Source organism: Phyllostomus discolor, chromosome 11 (assembly GCF_004126475.2).
Source record: "Phyllostomus discolor isolate MPI-MPIP mPhyDis1 chromosome 11, mPhyDis1.pri.v3, whole genome shotgun sequence".
Taxonomy (NCBI): Eukaryota; Metazoa; Chordata; class Mammalia; order Chiroptera; family Phyllostomidae; genus Phyllostomus; species Phyllostomus discolor.
In genome coordinates this window covers 43134868-43152840 of record NC_040913.2, presented here as the reverse complement: position 1 = coordinate 43152840, position 17973 = coordinate 43134868, and the positions used below count along the sequence as shown (strand labels likewise).

Genomic DNA, 17973 nt, shown 5'->3' with positions numbered 1-17973 from the left:
AAATACCCACAGAAACAATGATCAGATATTTCATTTTTAAAACTGGTATCTAATTTATAGAAAAAAGAACACAAATTTCAAACTTAACTTATAAATTATCAGCTTTTGTAGTATAAAGCTATATATATCAACTTTAAAAAGCAAACAAGTCACTAAAATTGCATTAATATGATATTGTTTTAGAGTACTATGAAATATTTTAACCAACTTGGATGTAAAAAAAATTAGTTTTTGCACTATCAGGCATCTAGTAGTTATATGGACCACTGCAATGATTAACAACAGGCAAGAGTCATGTTTATAATACTTATTTTTCATATAAAAACAGTCTGGGTCATGATATAAAGACTGTGCTAAGAATATAAGTATTTGTAGGTATATTACAATTCAACATCCTGGGAGGAGGACTAGAAAACTCTTCTCTAAGTTAACACTTGAAATGACATTTTTCTCCCAAAGACAAACTAGAGTTTACAAATATCATTGATTCATTCACTCAACAAGACACATTTCTTCATTCATTCAACAAATATTCATTGTCTTCCCCTCTGTACCAGTCCCTGTGTTAGCCCTGGGGATTCAGTTGTGAAGAAGACAATTTTTGTGCCTGCAAGGAAATTTCAGTCTCCACCATGTCCCTTCACTCCTCCCACATACACACACCATGCAAATACCTCTCCAGCAGCATTCTTAAAGGATGGTCACTTAGCTCTTGCTGTATGCCATAATGAGATAATATGTTTAAACAGTCCAGCACAGTGCCCAGAAATCTCTAAATCCACTCCCTCTTACAAACTCCCAACAATCCCAAAGAGCTATGAGCCACGAATTCTGGACTAGTTGTGAATAGCTACTTGCCATTCAACCTTGAGTAATTCATTTCAACGCTCTCAATCAGTCTGCTGTGAGAACTCTCTTCTTAAAGGCCCTTTTCAGTTCACAGACAATGAGATGACTAGAGAGTTCTAACACTGGGTGGAACCATGACCTCACAAGGGACCTGTTTTCTCAAATGACTCAAGATAGAAAGTTCTCTTTGGCCTAGAGCTGAAATTGAACCTCCGTGAGTTCAATCACAGGTCTATGTCTCACACACTGCAGTAACACAAAACCAGTCTACTATCTTTTTACATGATAATCCCTCAAGTATTATAAACAGACACGTCACATTACCAAATCTTTAAAACAAAAAGTGCCCTTTAATGTCTGCCAATCCCATGATTCCCAGACCTTTTCATAATATTGATTACCTTCCTCTGTGAGCTCTTCAGCCAACATTTCTATTTCAAATGTAGTACCCAAAATATAACGTAAAAATTCTAGGTTTGTAGTATAACCAGCAATTGTAAAGTAAGATTCTGGCAATGTGACGGTGGGGACACCCCCTGAAAATGGGACAGAGGTTTGAACTGTACATGTGTGACTGGAGACTTTGCCTCCTTGCTGAACACAGCAGCCAGAAGGGGGCAATAGCAAACATGGCCCACACTGGCCCTCATTGGTTGGAGGGCTGGACACTCTCACTGGCTTTGGGTGTGCCAGGAATTCTGGGAGAGGACTTTTGAAACAGGTTGCCAGCAGGCCTGCCAACAGTGGCCAGTGAGGGACTGTGAGTAGAAGGCTGAAAGGCTGGGGGCACAGACTCCAAAAGATACCTGAGGATGGACAGCAACTGGAAACCAGCTAAGCCATCTATGTTTACGATACTTTGGGTGACAGAAGAGGTTCCTGGAACAACTGTGAACTGAGCTGGCAGAGGGTGACGGGGTGATTTTCCTCTGCATGTCTTAGAGGGAACAAGCTTTGAAGCAGAACTTGCTGTTATTTCCAACGACCCTGGTGATAATAGCACTGTGAAGAGATTTTTTCTTCTTGTATAATTTTCAGTTCTTGAACCTATGTAATAGTTATAATGAGACTATTTTTGATGTCACACTCCAACTTTTCCTTTCCCCTCATTTTTGTTATCCAGATATTTTAGGCCAAAACTTGTCATTAAATAAAAGATTACTTTTTTCTCCACTGAACTCCATCTTTGGAGATTTGCCTGGTAAGCAATGAGCAATAGGACCCCCTTCACTGTTTGGGTTCAGTAACAGTAATACAACGTGACTCCATGAGAGACCTGAAGTAGACAAGGCAACTTGACATGTAAAAATCAATTAGAGGAACACTATCTAAACCACACTCATTTAAAACTTCACAACAAAGAAGGATAGCAGACTGGTCAAGAGTACAGTGAGGCCAGATGACCCAGATGGGGTTCAGATCCCAGCTAATTATATGTATTACTTGTTAACCTCCCTTTCAGATTCCTAGAAATGAGGAGCATAATCCTACTTTATAGAGTTGATATAGAGAATTAAATGTTATTTGCTATAAAGCATTTAGAAGAGGCACACAATAACTATTATCAAATAAAGTGGATGCCTTACTTACCTAAGGGATTATTGATTGATTGTTGATTTAGGTAATTATCTAATGACCTACTGGGGGATGTACATTCACAAATGACATGAAAAGAATAACTTTTAGTTGCTTCCTTTGTAACAAAATATTGAGATACCAATAGATAAATGTAAACTGACACTTTCTTAGCATCAATGGATCTCTCTTAAGAGAGAAATGAACTGAAATATATTAATGGAGAAGAAGCTAAGGGAAAACAGAAACACAGCCTGCTCAGTTGAATTATATTATCAACGTATAATTTTCAGCATTTTCTGTGCTGTAAGAGTATGTTCTCTTTGTTTATTGGAGTTTTTTATTTTCCTTATTTTTTAAAGATTTTATTTATTTTTAGAGAGAGGAAAAAGGAAAGAGAAAGAGAGGGAGAGAAACATCAATGCGTAGTTGCTTCTTGTGCACTCCCTTCTGGAAACCTGGCTCACAACCCAGGCTTGGCGCTGACTGGGACTCGAACCAGTGACCCTTCAGTTCACAGGGTGGCATTCAATCTACTGAGCCACACCAGCCAGGGCTATTAGTTTCTTTTTCTTTTTTTTTTAAAGATTTTATTTATTTATTTTTGGAGAGAGGGGAAAGGAAGGAGAAAGAGGGAGAGAAACATCAATGTGTGAGAGATACACTGATTGGTTGCCCCTCGCATGCCCCCAAGGCCTGCAACCCAGGCATGTACCCTGACTGGAAATTGAACTGGTGACCCTTTAGTTCACAGGATAGCACTCAATCCACTGAGCCACACTAGCCAGGGCTATTTTTATATATACTTTTAAAAACCTCATCAGAAAAACCACAATCTAATGCTAATCAACTTCAAGTCATGTCTGCTGTGCCAAGTGACCCTTGAACTAAAATGACTCTCTGTTCCAGTGCTCACTGAGTTCTAAAAGTAAGTACTACCACATGGTATCTGTTTCATACAACTGAGCGAGTTAGCATGGATGTGCAATAACAGAGATTTCATACAAACTTGCAAGACAGCTGAGCTCACTAGAAATGTTAAGGATGATTAAATAAACCAAATAAATTACCTCTGTATTTCTTCCTAGTTAAAAAAATTCTACTTTCATTACCAACTTCTTCTTTTTTAAGATTTTATTTTATTTATTTATAGAGAGACAGAAAGGGAAGGAGAAAGAGGGGGAGTGAAACATCAGTGTATGGTTGCCTCTAGCGCACCCCCTACTGGGGACATGGCCTGCAACCCAGGCATGTGCCCTGACTGGGAATCAAATCGGTGACACTTTGGTTTGTAGGCCCACATTCAAATTTTACCAACTTCTATAAGAAGTTTTAACCATGTCAGTACAATAACTTCTTTAAAACGATGATTCATTTGTTTAAGGCTCAACCTAACCTTCATTAAAATGTAAAGAAAAGAGTAGCCATTTGAACAGCACAATATGAAAGCCTAATGTATACCATGTGATTGTGATGACTTTCAAATCGTTAAAACCTCTTCTTTAGCAAATAACTTTTACCTCAGAAGAAATAATTGTAATTAATTCATTATAGAATGGTTGTTTTACACAATAACATTAATATGAGTTAAAATGGAAATAAATGTTCACTACACCTCTGAAAGATGAACAGGATAGAATATTTTCTCCAGATAAAGTTCACCCACCTGGCTGAGTAGCTCAGTTGGTTCAAATATTGTCCTGATATGTCAAGGTTGTGGGCTCAGTCCCAGGGTCAGGGCATACACAGGAATCAACCAATGAATGCATAAATAAGAGGAACAGCAAACTGATGTCTCTCTCTGTCTTTCTCTCAAATCAATAAATTTTTAAAAATGTTTTAAAAGGTAAAACTCATCCACAGTCTCCTTGAAAGTTCCCAAACTTTTAGGAGTTTATGACATGCTGTCAACAGAATACTGTGTGATAGGAGAGAGCCTGGGATCACACATCAGGAGGCTCAGGGTCCCTTCCCAGAAGCACTGGTGTGACCAAGGAGAAAGTAATTCTTTTTTGCAGCCTAATATAAGAACACATTCACACAGAGCACAAAGATGTGTTAAAGACAAAAATGTTAAGTGACAATAAAACTCAGAATACCAAGCAGGTATCAATAAAATAAACAGAAAATGAACAAGTAAAAAAGAAAAAAAATTAAGACTGTATTATATATTTCATAATAATAGAAAATGCCACAGCAGAACTTGGACTACAAATAAATGAATGATGAACATTAACCTAAAAGTTAATGAAATGCCAATAAGGCTGCCTGGGATTGTCCTTTTCCATTCCTCGTCACATCAATGCCAACTAATATCACAGAAAATGTTTTCAGTGTCAGTAGGTTTGATTGTCATGGTTGTCGCCTATTGCAGAAGACTCTTGAAAAACCATAAACTCAAACATTGGTCAAAATTAGCACAATTTAAGGTACTTTGAAATATGTGGGTATGTGTAAATTTATCATATCCATTTCTTTCAACATTGTGAGACCTGGAAGAGAAGAACCCAGCTATGCTGTGTGACCAGCAAAAACTGTAAGATAATAAACAGGCAGTGTTTTAAGCCATGAAGTTTGTGGTAATTTGTTATGAAGCAACAGAAAACTAATACAATACCTGAGGTGATTTAGACAACCAAAACAAAAACCAGAAAACAGGACAGTTATAAACTCCAGGGACGAGAGCATTTGACTATTCAAGAAAGGAAAAGTAATCAGCATGTACACAGGTTTTCACCATGTCAGCAAATCCTGTGACACGACTCTCATCGTATGTAATGTCCCCTCCCAGGGAAGCTCAGTAAGTCTTGATGACTCACTTACAACCTACAGAATGCAGCAGAAACAATGCTAAGTAACTTCCCAGGTTAAGTTTCTGCTCAACTCCCTGCAACATTCACTCTAGGACCCATGTTACTGGAGAGTCAGTACTGGGTTTTCTGGGGAAGCACAGCTTTCCCACTTTCCATGTACTAAGTACAGATTTTATATTCACTAGTAGCCCTGGTTAATATGTCATCCTTAGGGACTTCCAGGAGATGAGAAGTGGCTGCAGCGAGCTGCATTTGGTCACTCCTAGATTCCCAGCCATCACACCTCCCACCTACACCATTAACCAGCCAAAATAACAGCAGCCCCTATAATCCAGTGAGGTGGAATATTTAACTATTTAAAGATAAGGAAGACTGTCAATTACTGATTGAAAACACATCTCTTGTTCCATTTTATACCCTGGAAAGTTCTATGAGACTGTTTTGCTATAAAACTCTAAGCAATCTACCTAACATTTGAATCTCCACATTTCTAATCCAAACCAACTTCAGAAATGTTTGATTAAGTGAAGAAATTTCTGGAAAATACTTTAACAAAAATCTTCTCATGTTTAAAATAAACTTTCATTTTATCAATTAAATTAACAAATACAGATAAGGTGATATGAGGTACAAAGATAGCACACAGTCCCCAGTAATTATAGGTCAAGGAGGTTATAATAAACATTTTTAAGTTTTTAACTAAATATAAGGCAGAATATAGTAAGTTCTATAAGGAAAGTAGAAGAGAAGAGACTGCATGCAGTTCGAGGTCCAAGAAAACAGCTGTGTAAAGAATTTGAATAACCTACATCAAAACCCAAGTGTTTCAGTTTCCTTTACCTTTATCTACTCTTATACCCTAGCCCTTGTCTTCACCTGAAATTATTCCATCCCTCAGATCTTAAATGCTTAAATCCTTTTTCAGACTAACCTATAGATCCTTGTTGGGAGGAAACCCTTATCTCCATTTTTATTTTATTTTTCTTGTATTTACCTATGCAATACTTGACATGCTTTCAGGCCTTTCTGAACCTCAATATCTTTTAAGAAAAAAAGTTTTCTTGATTATGCTATTACAGTTGTCCCATTTTTTTCCCACCTCTTTATTCCCTCCACCCTGCACCACCCCTCCCACCAGCATTCCCCTCCACCTTAGTTCATGTCCATGGGTCATACACACAAGATCTTTGGCTTCCCCATTTCCCATACTATTCTTAAGCTTAGTCTTGTCTATTTTGTACATACCAATTATACTTCTTATTCCCTGCATCTTTTCCCCCATTCTCCCTTGGACACCTCCTTGCTGATAACCCTCTGTGTGATCTCTTATTTCTATGATTCTGTTCCTGTTCCAGTGTTTGCTTAGTTTGTTTTTATTTTGGTTTTGGGTTCAGTTGTTGATAGTTATGAGCTTGTTATTCATAGTTCTAACCAAGTTTTTCTTAGATAAGTCCCTTTAACATTTCATATAAGGGCCTGGTGATGATGAACTCCTTTAACTTGACCTTATCTGGGAATCACTTTATCTGCCCTCCCATTCTAATTGATAACATTGCTGGATAGAGTAATCTTGGATGTAGATCCTTGCCTTTCATGACTTTGAATACTTCTTTCCAGCCCCTTCTTGCCTGTAAGGTTTCTTTGGGGAAACCAGCTGATTGTCTTTATGGCCACTCCTTTGTAGGTAGGTATCTCCTTTTCTCTTGCTGCTTTTAAAGGGAATGTAATTATGATGTGCCTTGGTATGTGCTTCCTTGGGTCCAACTTCTTTGGGATTCTCTGAGCTTCTTGGAAGTCTATTTCTTTTGTCAGATTGGGGAAGTTTTCCTTTATCATTTTTTCAAGTAAGTTTTAAATTTCTTACTCTACCTCTTTTTCTGGCACCCCTATCATTTGGATGTTGGAATGTTTAAAGTTGTTCTGGAGGTTCCTAAGCCTCTCCTCATTTTTTTGAATTATTCTTTCTTCATTCTATTGTGGCTGAATGTTTATTTCTTCCTTCTGATCCAAACCATTGACTTGAGTCCCAGTTTCGTTCCTTTCACTGTTGGTTCCCTGTACATTTTTCTTTATTTCACTTTGCATATCCTTCACTTTTCCCTCTATTTTGCAGCCACACTCAACCATTTCTGAGAGCATCCGGATTACCAGTGTTTTGAATTCGCATCTGATAGGTTGGCTATCTCTTCATTGCCGTGGCTTTGTTGTATTTTTTCTGGAGTTTTGGTCTGTTATTTCATTTGGTCCATTTTTTTTGTCTTGGTGCACCTGTTACATTGTAAGACATGAGGCTTTATGTATTTGCCAGGGCGGGGAAAGCTTTGTCACTGTTTTGAGGCACTGTATGTTGGGGAGGGGTCTGAGAAGGAACAATGACACTTGCTTAGCTCTCTCAGCCAGCTTCCACTCACTTCTTCCACCACCCACAAGTAAATTGGGCCCTTCTGGTGCTGATTCCATGTGGATGGGTTTGTGTACATTCTCAGACCCTGTGGGTCTCTCCAATGAACTCTCTTGTGAGGCTGGGAGTTTCTCCCACCACTGTAACCCCCACAGGATATTTTTACAGCCAGAGGTTTTGAGGCTTTATTTCCCTGCACTGGAATCCTGGGTTGTGCGGTTGCTCCCAGTTGTTCCTCCCGGTTTATCCGCACACAAATAGTGGGAATGCCCAGTCCTCCCACAGCTGCCTCACCTGTCCTGGTCATCCAGCCGCCACCTTGGCACGTGTTCTCTCCACTCCAGCTGCCTGTCTCCATCCCTCCTACCAGTTTGGATGAATGTTTTTTCTTTAACCCTGTGGTTGTCAGACTTCCACACAGTTCAATTTTCTGACAGTTATGGGATTTTTAAAAAAAATTTGTTCTTGTCCTTCTTTTGGTTGTGGGAGAAGGCAAAGTATATCTGCCTACATCTCTATCTTGGCCAGAAGTTATCTCCACCTTTTATGAGTTTCCATAGAAGGGAGAGGACTATTGTTCACTCTTCCGGGAAGGAAAGTAGTAAGCCTGATTGCTTCATCACCCTACCCCACCTTCACTAGGGAGAAAAGAAGAATAAGGAACATTTTGGCCTTAGGTCTCCAACAATTTATCAGAATCTCTGTATTTAGTGGTTATTGGATCCTGTTAAGCTATTAATAAGCTGTCCCTTAGCACCTGTGTTTCATTCTCAAAATATGAGAACTCAGAGGGGGAAGATAGATGAGTTATTAATTCTCCAAATATCCAACAATCCCTTTATCTCTCTGTCCAACATTCCCTAATCAGTGATTCCCAACCTTTCTGGCACCAGAGACCAGTTTCATGGAAGACAATTTTTTCACAGACATGGTAGGGATTGAGGGGAGGGACAGGTGGCGGAGCTTAGGTATTAAGGTGAGGGAATCTTCCCTTGCTCAACTTCTGCTATGTAGCCCAGTTCCTAACAGGCCTTGAACTGGTACCAGTCTGTGGCCTGGGGGTTGGGGACCCTTGTTACAAATAACCCTGTATCATTTTAGTTTTTCTCTAGCTTCATCTTTAAAAAATGCTATAGCGCTAAGAATTAAGAACACTATTAAATTTGATCTCCAATCTTTCTTTGGTAGATGCTACGACACTATCTACTACCTAGTAAATCTTCCACAGGTCCCAATTCAGTTTCAATTCTTATCTTCTATAGAAGCTATTTCAAATTCTCCTAAACTTACTCAGAGCAGATGACCTTTTCTTCAATTTCACTGAGAAAATGGCAATATTTCCTGCCAACAGCTACTGTTAGCAGTGGATGGTTGGTTGGAGCTCAGGGAGTCTCCCCCATCGGCCAGGGTGGTGATAGGGGAAGGTTCTTACACTGAGGGTGGGAAAATCCCTTTCCCTTAGGCCCCCTGGTACCAGACTAGGGGTGGGACCAGGGGAAGGCAGGCACATGTGCCACAGAAGTCAAAATGGTACAGAAGGTATGCTGGTGGCCTACACTAGAGGCCTGTCAGTCTAGCCTGGGAAAGAAGGGATTGGATGGGAGGCAGACCCACCTGAAGCACACAAAAGTTTGGTAAGTTGATTGGTTATTTTGAGAAAGCACTTGGTCCATCCACACCCAAGCTAACATAGTCCCATGGGAACAAAGAAATGCTCTCTCTTGCTCAATGCTCAAGCTCGGGACCTGCACTCATACAGGGTATTTGCTTCTTCTCTCCATAGGCTCTGTGGTCCTAGCAGCCACATGGCCCACGGCCTCCATGAGGGAGCCTTTCTCACTTTCTTGCCCACCTGGAGATGCACAGGCTAGTGCATTTGTGATTTCCCTCCCAGAAGCACATGACCTTGTGGCCCTAGAAGCTGCATGGCCCATGAACTACAGAAGAGAGCCTGAAATGGACAGCAGCTAGGAACATGCTAGGCTACCTGGATAACCACTTAGCTGCCACCTGTGCGTTCCAAAGGACCATGCTTTGGAGTGGAGCAGAAACTCTGGACACTGGCTTTTCCATGGTTTTGATGAAGTCATGACCTTTTAGACTAGAGTCCGCCATTCTCCCATTGCGCAGCACCTGAGTAAAACCTCTTTCTTGTTTCACCAGTAAGTCTCACGAGTTTGGCTTTTGTGGTGGTAGGCAGACTAACTTTCCTTTTTTTTGTTTGGTAAGACAACTTCCATCAACTTTCTGTCTCCTGTTCGGTGCTAATCTTCTTACCCTGTGCTCTGATTCCTCTACTCTTTTGCTTATGCAGCAATCATGCTCCATCAATCATTCCCTCTCTCTCCAGAAGCTTCAATTTTCAATTTCGACAATTCTTTACTCTCTTCGTACATACACAATCAAAACCCATTTTAAAAACAAAGCAAAATAACAACAAAACCAAACCTTTCTCTTCAAGCCTGACTTATTTTTCTAGCTATACTTGTTCTCCTTTAAAGAGTCAAGTTTTTAGGAAGTGCAACCTACTGTGGCTCCCTCTGCCTTTCCATTTTGAATTCTCGGTGCAGCCTAATGCATGCCACCCCTCCACTGAAACAATTCAAATAAATCACTGTGAGCAAATGACATCCAAGCTAACAAATTCAACAATCCATTTCTATTTCTTTGACTTGACCTCTCCACAGTATTTGATGCTGAACAACTTCTATCTTGAAACTCACTGCCACTGGCTTTTTATAACAGCATTGCCTCCTGATGCTCCTTCTATACTTCAGAATGATCTCTTTGAGTTTTATTGGTCAAACCTTAAATTTTAATATTTTCCCAGGATTCTATTCTTGGCTTTCCTCTTCTCAAACTAAACTCTCCTTGGGGAAGGACTAGGGAAGGGGAAGGAATATAACACCATGAGTTATATCCCCCATGTCCATAAATCAGTAAGACTAAATCTGAACTCATTTGCTTCCTCCCCCACCCCTACCCCACCAGTGCTTGACTCTATCATGGCACTGCTCTGTATTTGTTTATCTGTCTGTCTTTCGTGCCCCGGTATGCCTAGGGGATGCACACAAAACAATGCTGTCAGAAGTGGCGGTTCCCTAGAGCAGGGATTGGGGGTGTAGGTGGTGGCACCTTAGAGGATTTAAGAAATATGTAGTTATAAAAAGAACCCCAGATTGACTTCACTAAACTATGCTATGAATATCTTAAAGGGAAGTGATATTTATTTACTTATCCATCCATCCATCTTTGAATCTCTGTACACAGCACAAGGGCCTGGCACACAGTATTCAACCATAAGGTACTCAAATCATGTTTTTTTTTTTAATCAGAAAAGTAGAAGAGGAATGGGATATCTAAGATAAACTTAGAAGAACTGGTAGAATTTCAACAGGTATAGATGGAGGAATCATTAAGTCAAAGGGAATAGGCAAAGCATAGGCACAGTCAAAAATGCTGGGCTGGTAGAGTAAGTCAAATAATTATCAATAACATGAGGATACCAGGGCACAATTTTATAACACTTTAGGATGGAGTTGCGGGTGCAGCCTGACAGGCAATGACAAACCAGTGAAGCGTCTTCAGCAATGGGATTTGTGAGTGGAAAGGAAAAGAACTAAATGGACAGACAGAGGACACCTCTTAAATAGCTACCAAATGACTTACTTAACTGAGCAAAAATGAAGGCCTGAACTATAGCAACTGCCTAAACCTAAACCACACAGAGCAACTAAAGTAAAAGTAGAAGAAAAGGAGGGAAAATATTGTTTATGAGACTGAAGGTAAAAACCAAACTTTTTGAATACTCAAGAACAATGAAGTTAGTTGGAGTATTAAATTTAAAGGAGGTAAAAAATTGAAATTACTGACATTACAATCATGAATGGTGTTGAGTGCTAGAGTATGCAATACATTTATCAAATTTATTGCGTTGGTCAGAACTCCAATAACGACAGGTTGACACACAGCTGGTAACTGAAAAGGGCATTCTTTACATGCAAGGGAAGGTCATTCTATAACTTGAGTAGGGAGTTTACAAAATATAACCATACCGTGAAGCTGTTGTTAGCATTTTTTGTGCTTGCTTCAGCTACGCTGGCATCTGAGAGGTCAACTTCATCAAATATCAGAGACTGTTAATGAAGAACAACACAAATACATTAAGTAAAAACCTAACTCATTTCTCCCCTCTCTCTCTACACACACACACACACACACACACACACACACACACGTATGTATGAATTTTATTATCAGGTCAGGATGAGGGTATGTCAGGAATTAGGAATAGAAAAATGAAGAAAAATGTAAGTGATACTTCACGAGGAAAACCACAAAGTACAAGTAACACATAAATCAGCAACATCTGTAAACCTTGTACCTTCTAACAACTTCACGGGGAGGACAGAGGCAACATCAGCAACATCATTGTTCCTATAGTGGTTAAGTGAGAAATGAAAAGAACCAGTCCTGGCAGAGATCACATTGAGCTACTTAATTCTCTGAACCTCATTCTCTTCATCTATCTAAACTGCTCAAATGAGCTAATGAATATGCTCTGCAAATATGAGATGATGCTTCTTTTATACTCTTAAAAGTGGTTTTAATCAAAAAAGTTCCACTGGTAAAAACTCCACAGAAATGGAATCTTTAAAAAATTTACAATTTAGAAATTCAGAAATTCTGATAAATAAATGTACCCCCCAGTTTTAGTCATTTGGTCATTGTTCACACTCATTCAATGATCTTCCTGCAAGGCTGTATAACAATGCTTCTCCTGAAGCCAGCCCCCTCCTCTGATAGCTTCCACTGCCTCCCAAGATCTCCAGAGGATTATGCTTCAATCGAACTGATATGATTATATGACTTGTTCCCTGATGCAAAAGAATTTATAATATAGCATGACTGATAAAATACACAAAACTAATTTTAATGTAAGATAGACTATTAAAAGTAGAACAGATGAGATACTGCGAAATACTATGGAGGGTCACAGATAATTTCTCCGGTAAAGAACACTTAGCCTTTTTAACTTGTAAATAATGGAATACGGGATACTTTAAATAATTTCAAAGAAAACAGAATTTCATCAAGTGGCAACAGAGGGAAAGTCAGCAGGCAGTGGGAAAGCAGGGACTAAGCTGCCTGCGGTCAGTGCTGCCTAGAGACAAAGTGAAGTCAGGGTGGAGCTGGGTCACGGACGACCCTGAATGTAATGACTCTTAAAATAAGGTTATTTTATTGGGTTATTACTTCTATGGCTGCATAAACCAAGACTTAGGTCTTGTTTGTTGATTTGTTTTTACTTCCTGGTATATAATTCTAATTGTATCAGAAACATGCATTCTTTAATATGGAAATTATCAATTACTTAATTGGCACAGAAGCAAAAAAAAATCTTCATTTTCATTTTTGGAAAAAAAAAACAAAAAAAAACATCTAATCATTATAATTTCTTTCTTCCAAAACTACATTATTCGTATTTTATTACAAATACATAAAATTATTTAAAGCCTTAATTTGATTTCACTATCATTTTATTCTTAACTGCTAGCATAACTGAGAGATTATTGTGTGTCAAGTACTATGTAATAAGCACTTCGTGTCTATTATCTCATTTCAGCCTCCTCTCAAGATCACATGCTGTCTACAGCCATTCCACATGCTGGAATCAGATGGGAATTCTTGTCTGAAACCAGAGCATTGATTCTTTTTTTTATATTTAATTTTATTTTATTTTAGAGAGGAAGGGAGGGAGAAAAAGGAACATCAATGTGAGAGAGAAACATCAATGGGTTGCCTTCTTGCAACCCAGTAATGTGACCTGACTGAAAACCAAACCAGGGATTTTTTGGTTTGGGGGATAATGCCTAACCAGCTGAGCCACAAAGGCCAGCCTGGGCACAGCACGGACTCTTAACAACTACAGCAATTCTCTCACTTATGGTCAGGAAAAGATTTATAATGTAAAAAAATAGCAAGAAAGGGAGAAAAACTAAATTCTGAGTTTATCATATTTAATAAGGTTACATTTAATATTTCACTTAATTGAAAGGAAAGAAAAACAAAAGAAATAACGAAAAAGGAAAAAAGGAAAGAAGGGGAGAGAGGGAAAGAGAAAGAGCTAGCCTATCTACACTAGAACCTTCCTCTTCCATTGTCCTTAAGGGACATGCTGTGAAACTGACTCAAATGGGCTTCCTTGGGGTTGGGTCCAAGACAGATCACATTTATACTACTGAACTCATACAATTGCAAAGGGCTATGGTGAGCCCCAAGACAAAAACAGTTTGGAAAACCAAAATTTAAAATCCATCCACAACCTCAAATGCTCACAACTAGTATTCTCTTGAATTACCTTTGAGTCCTTTGCATAATAAAGTGTGTGGCCTCGAAGCTTGAAGTATCGCTTTTTCCACCTTTGGAAAGAACTGGTTTGCTTCAATAGTTGTCCCTCTTTAATACTGGTCTGGAGAGAAGGAGAGGCACAATGACAGGATTAAAATGAAGTTCAAAACCAAATGAAATTCTGAATTAATAACACATTATCATTAGTATTCTGAATATTGTTTCCCATGTCCTAAAATTACATGTGAGAATATTTTCTTCTCCTTTTTTTATTCAACCAAGAGAGCATAAGTGCAAAGTCCCAAGGAGCAAAGGTAAATTTAACACACTTCCTTAACCTCCAAACAGTCACAAACAGTATGAAAGGCACATGCACACAAACTTGTAGTCATAATACAGTGTGATGCATACAATGACTTGTATATAGTATTCAGTGAATGGTGAAATGGGTAAGAGGTGAAATGGGTAAGAGGTGAAATGGGTAATATGTAATGATTAAAAAATGCACAGACTTTACATCCCCATGACTTTGTATAACTGGAAATTTGTACTTCTTTCACCTTTTTACCCATCCCCTCTACCCTTCTCCCATCTGACAACCTTTATGAATATAGTCAATAACATGGTAATAACTATGTACGGTGTCAGATGGATACTGGACTTATCAGGGTGATGACTCGTAAATGTCTAATTACTATGCTGTACACTTGAAACTAATATAATATTGTACGTCAACTGTAATTAAAAAAATAAATGTAAAATAACTTAAAAAAAAGAAAAGCATGGGCTCTGGAGCCCAAAATCTTGTGTTAAATCCTTGTGCCACCACTTAGTAGCTGGATGGTCTTAATCGAATTACTAAACTTCCTCATACCTTTGTTCTTTCATTCATAAAATCAGATAATAACTTATAGGTTGTTGTGAGAAATTAATTTTAAAAAACATGTAAAGGACTTACTGTACGGCACATAGTAAGTGGTCATTAAATAGCAAATAGCTAATGACACATGTTATTGTAACAAACATATTCAATGCACTGTGCACAGCTGTCCAGAGAAGGAAGCACCAGCTCTGCTTCAGAGAGAGTCAAAGACATCCTCCCAGAGGAGGGCCCAGGTGGGTCTGGAAGTTTATCAGAATGATAAGGGATGAATAAGTGTATTTTAGGTGTGTGCAAAAGTAGAAAGGTTTAAAACAGCATGAATATTTGGGGAATCTTCAAAAAGTTTCAGTCATAAATGCAGGGCAGGGTTTACAAAGGGAAGCAGCAGGAGATGTGGCTGGAAGAGGCCCGCAGAGGCTCTGTACCAGACCCTGTGCTAAAGTGCTTATGTATCCAAGCTCATTTCAACATCACCAACAAAATATTTGGAACCCTTCCAGCCTCATCTAGTATCTATCTCTCACTTGGCTCCTCCGTCCACAATGTTTGCTTTTGGTGAGCATGCATTCTCCTCCTTTAGGTCTGGATACTACCTAGTCCCTCCTCCTGAACTGTTCTTCCCTCAGACACCCATCTGCCCAACTCATTCACCTCCTTCAAGTCTCTGGCTTTTCAGTGAGACCCACCTCACTGACCTGCTACTTAACACAACACAGCTACATGCTCTCCATATCTCCCCCATCTTGGTCTTACTTAGTCCCCCACACAAACCACTTACTATCTCCTAATGTATAATGTAATGTATTATGTTTATTCTGCTGTCCCTATTAGAACAGAAGGTCCTTGAGTTTATTATATATAACAAAATTAAACTTAATGATTCACATTAATTGGAAGTAAAAAAGAAAGGAAGGAAGGAAGAGGGAAACTACACTTATAGCAAAATAAACTTCTAGCCTTGCTGTTGAGTTTGTCCTTAAGAGACAAGTCACAGGACTGACTCAAACAGACCCCCTTGGGAGGGGGTCCAAGATGGATCACACTAATACTGAATTCACAGGGAAACAGGAAAGATATTCTGAGCCTCCAAAACAAAAACAGCTTATAGAACCAAAATCTTAAATCTACCCCACTGGATTGGACACTGATATCTCAAGTGCCAAGAGCATTATCTAGCACATACAATATTGAACCTTATATGAATTTATAGCAGGTACTAAGATTAAGCCCGTATCTATTTTAGGGCAGAGTTTATTACCAACTTTTACACTTCACTGTCTTTTATTATCAAGAAGACATAAACTATTGAGAAAAGTTTGATGTCACCAATAAGGCAGTTAAGTTATATTAATGTTTACTTTCTATTTCAGTAAAAGATTTTTCTCTATAGCTTTCTCTAAGATTGTCCTCCAGGAACTGCTGAGAGGTCACTAAAATTTAATTATAACAAAATACTTTTAAAACTTTATTACCAAAAAGCTTGATTTGGATGCAGACAAACTTGAAGTTTTTCAAGACCAGCTCTGCAACACACTAACAATAGTGTGTTGGCAGGTTATCCAGCTCTCTGTGCCCCAGTTTCCTAAAATACAGGAATAATAATACCAACTTCACAAGCTTGTTGCATTTAATTTAATTACAAGTTAATGCCTGGAGAGCACTTGTGCTGTCTGGGTTACAGAAAACATTCAATAAATGGCAGACAGTGTTATTATTATGATATCATTATATTATTAACTTCAGCGAGTATTTGTCAGGCACGGAATTATTAGAGCTTCTTGGATGAACAGAATAAATGTTCAACGGCTACTGTTAGGGCAAATAACAGCTGGAGCAGGAGGAGAGTATGAAAAGATGAAGCTAAAGGAGACAAGAGCTAGGAGCTGCTTGCTTTTTTATTCTAAGTGCATAAAGCTAGTGAAATGTTTGGAGTAGGAGAGTGAGAATGGGGAAAGGGGCAAGAAAGTAAGAGGGGGACCAGTTAGGAGGCTGCTGCAGTAGTCCAAGGGAGAGACACTAGGAGCTCAAACCAAGTTGTAGCATCACTGATATGGACAGAAGTAAAGTAATTTTGATGCTATTCTGGAGGCAGAATCTACCGCACTTGCTGATACTCATGAAGGACAAGAGAGGGAAAAGCACCAAGGAAACTCTCAGCATTTGGCTTGGGCAAGTAGATGCAAAAGACTGAGAGAGGACATGTGCTGGAAGAGTTCTGTGTGAGCTTCCCTGTGGTGCTGCTGCAGCATTTCATGTTACCCTGGGCAGGGATTATAATTCTTAAATCCAAACATGAAGTATTGAAACACTATAAAAATATAATTTATCTGAAGAACAAATCAGTTGGAGATCCAAATTACAGAACTGAGTGTTACTGTGATTTTGGTAAAATTCTGTTTAAGGCAACGAGGAAGATAATTTAATGTTTGGTCTATTTGTGTTCCATGAGCACTGTTTAGAAAGCATAAACAACCTACTTTATTCTCCACATGGTTATTAAAGTAATTTTCTAAAACAAAGACCTGATTATATTATGCCACAGCTCAAAGCCCTTCATTAATTCCCTACTGCCGATAGCATAAAGTCCAAATTTCTGTAAGTACCACCGAAAACCCCTGCTTGATGCTCTCCCACCTCCTCATGATGGTCCCTTCCCATGCTGCTCCCTCCGCCCTAAGCGTTCTCTCCTCAATCTGCCTGTCTTAAAAGCTCCTATTCATTTCAACTTGGACACAGTGCTACTGGCCCTGTGAAGGCTTCTCTGACCCGAGGAAGAAGTGACCACTCCCACCTTTGTATCCCAGACCACCTTTACCCTATCTGTATAGCCTTCCATCAGCCACCTATTACATTGCTTCAAACCTGGCTTTTCTATCAGCCTCCAAAACTTCCCACCAGTTCCTTCTGAGTCCAGGCCCTTTTGGCTTTGTACCGTGTATCCTTCTTCCCTCTTCTGAATTTTGTCCCAACATGAATTTCTTACTTCCTTAAAATTAAATTTGAGCTCTTCACTGAAGCAAATGTATGTATCACATTAAGTTTTATTAAATACACCGGTTGTTCTAAAATCTGGATAATCATCTGAATCAGGTAGAAAACTT

The 17973-nt window shown here is 39.0% G+C and overlaps 1 protein-coding gene across 5 annotated transcripts in view; it reads right to left on the bottom strand.

Moving 5' to 3' along the window:
• DGKH (diacylglycerol kinase eta) overlaps window positions 1-17973 on the bottom strand; it is a 215747-nt gene that overhangs the window by 120429 nt on the left and 77345 nt on the right. For all 5 annotated transcript variants that reach the window (XM_036011323.1, XM_028526693.2, XM_036011326.1 and 2 more), the window contains exons 3-4: window positions 14000-14110; window positions 11694-11774 (exon numbers count right to left, since the gene is read on the bottom strand). In XM_036011323.1, the coding sequence (XP_035867216.1) occupies window positions 11694-11774; window positions 14000-14110 (192 nt within the window). The remainder of the gene's footprint in view (window positions 1-11693; window positions 11775-13999; window positions 14111-17973) is intronic.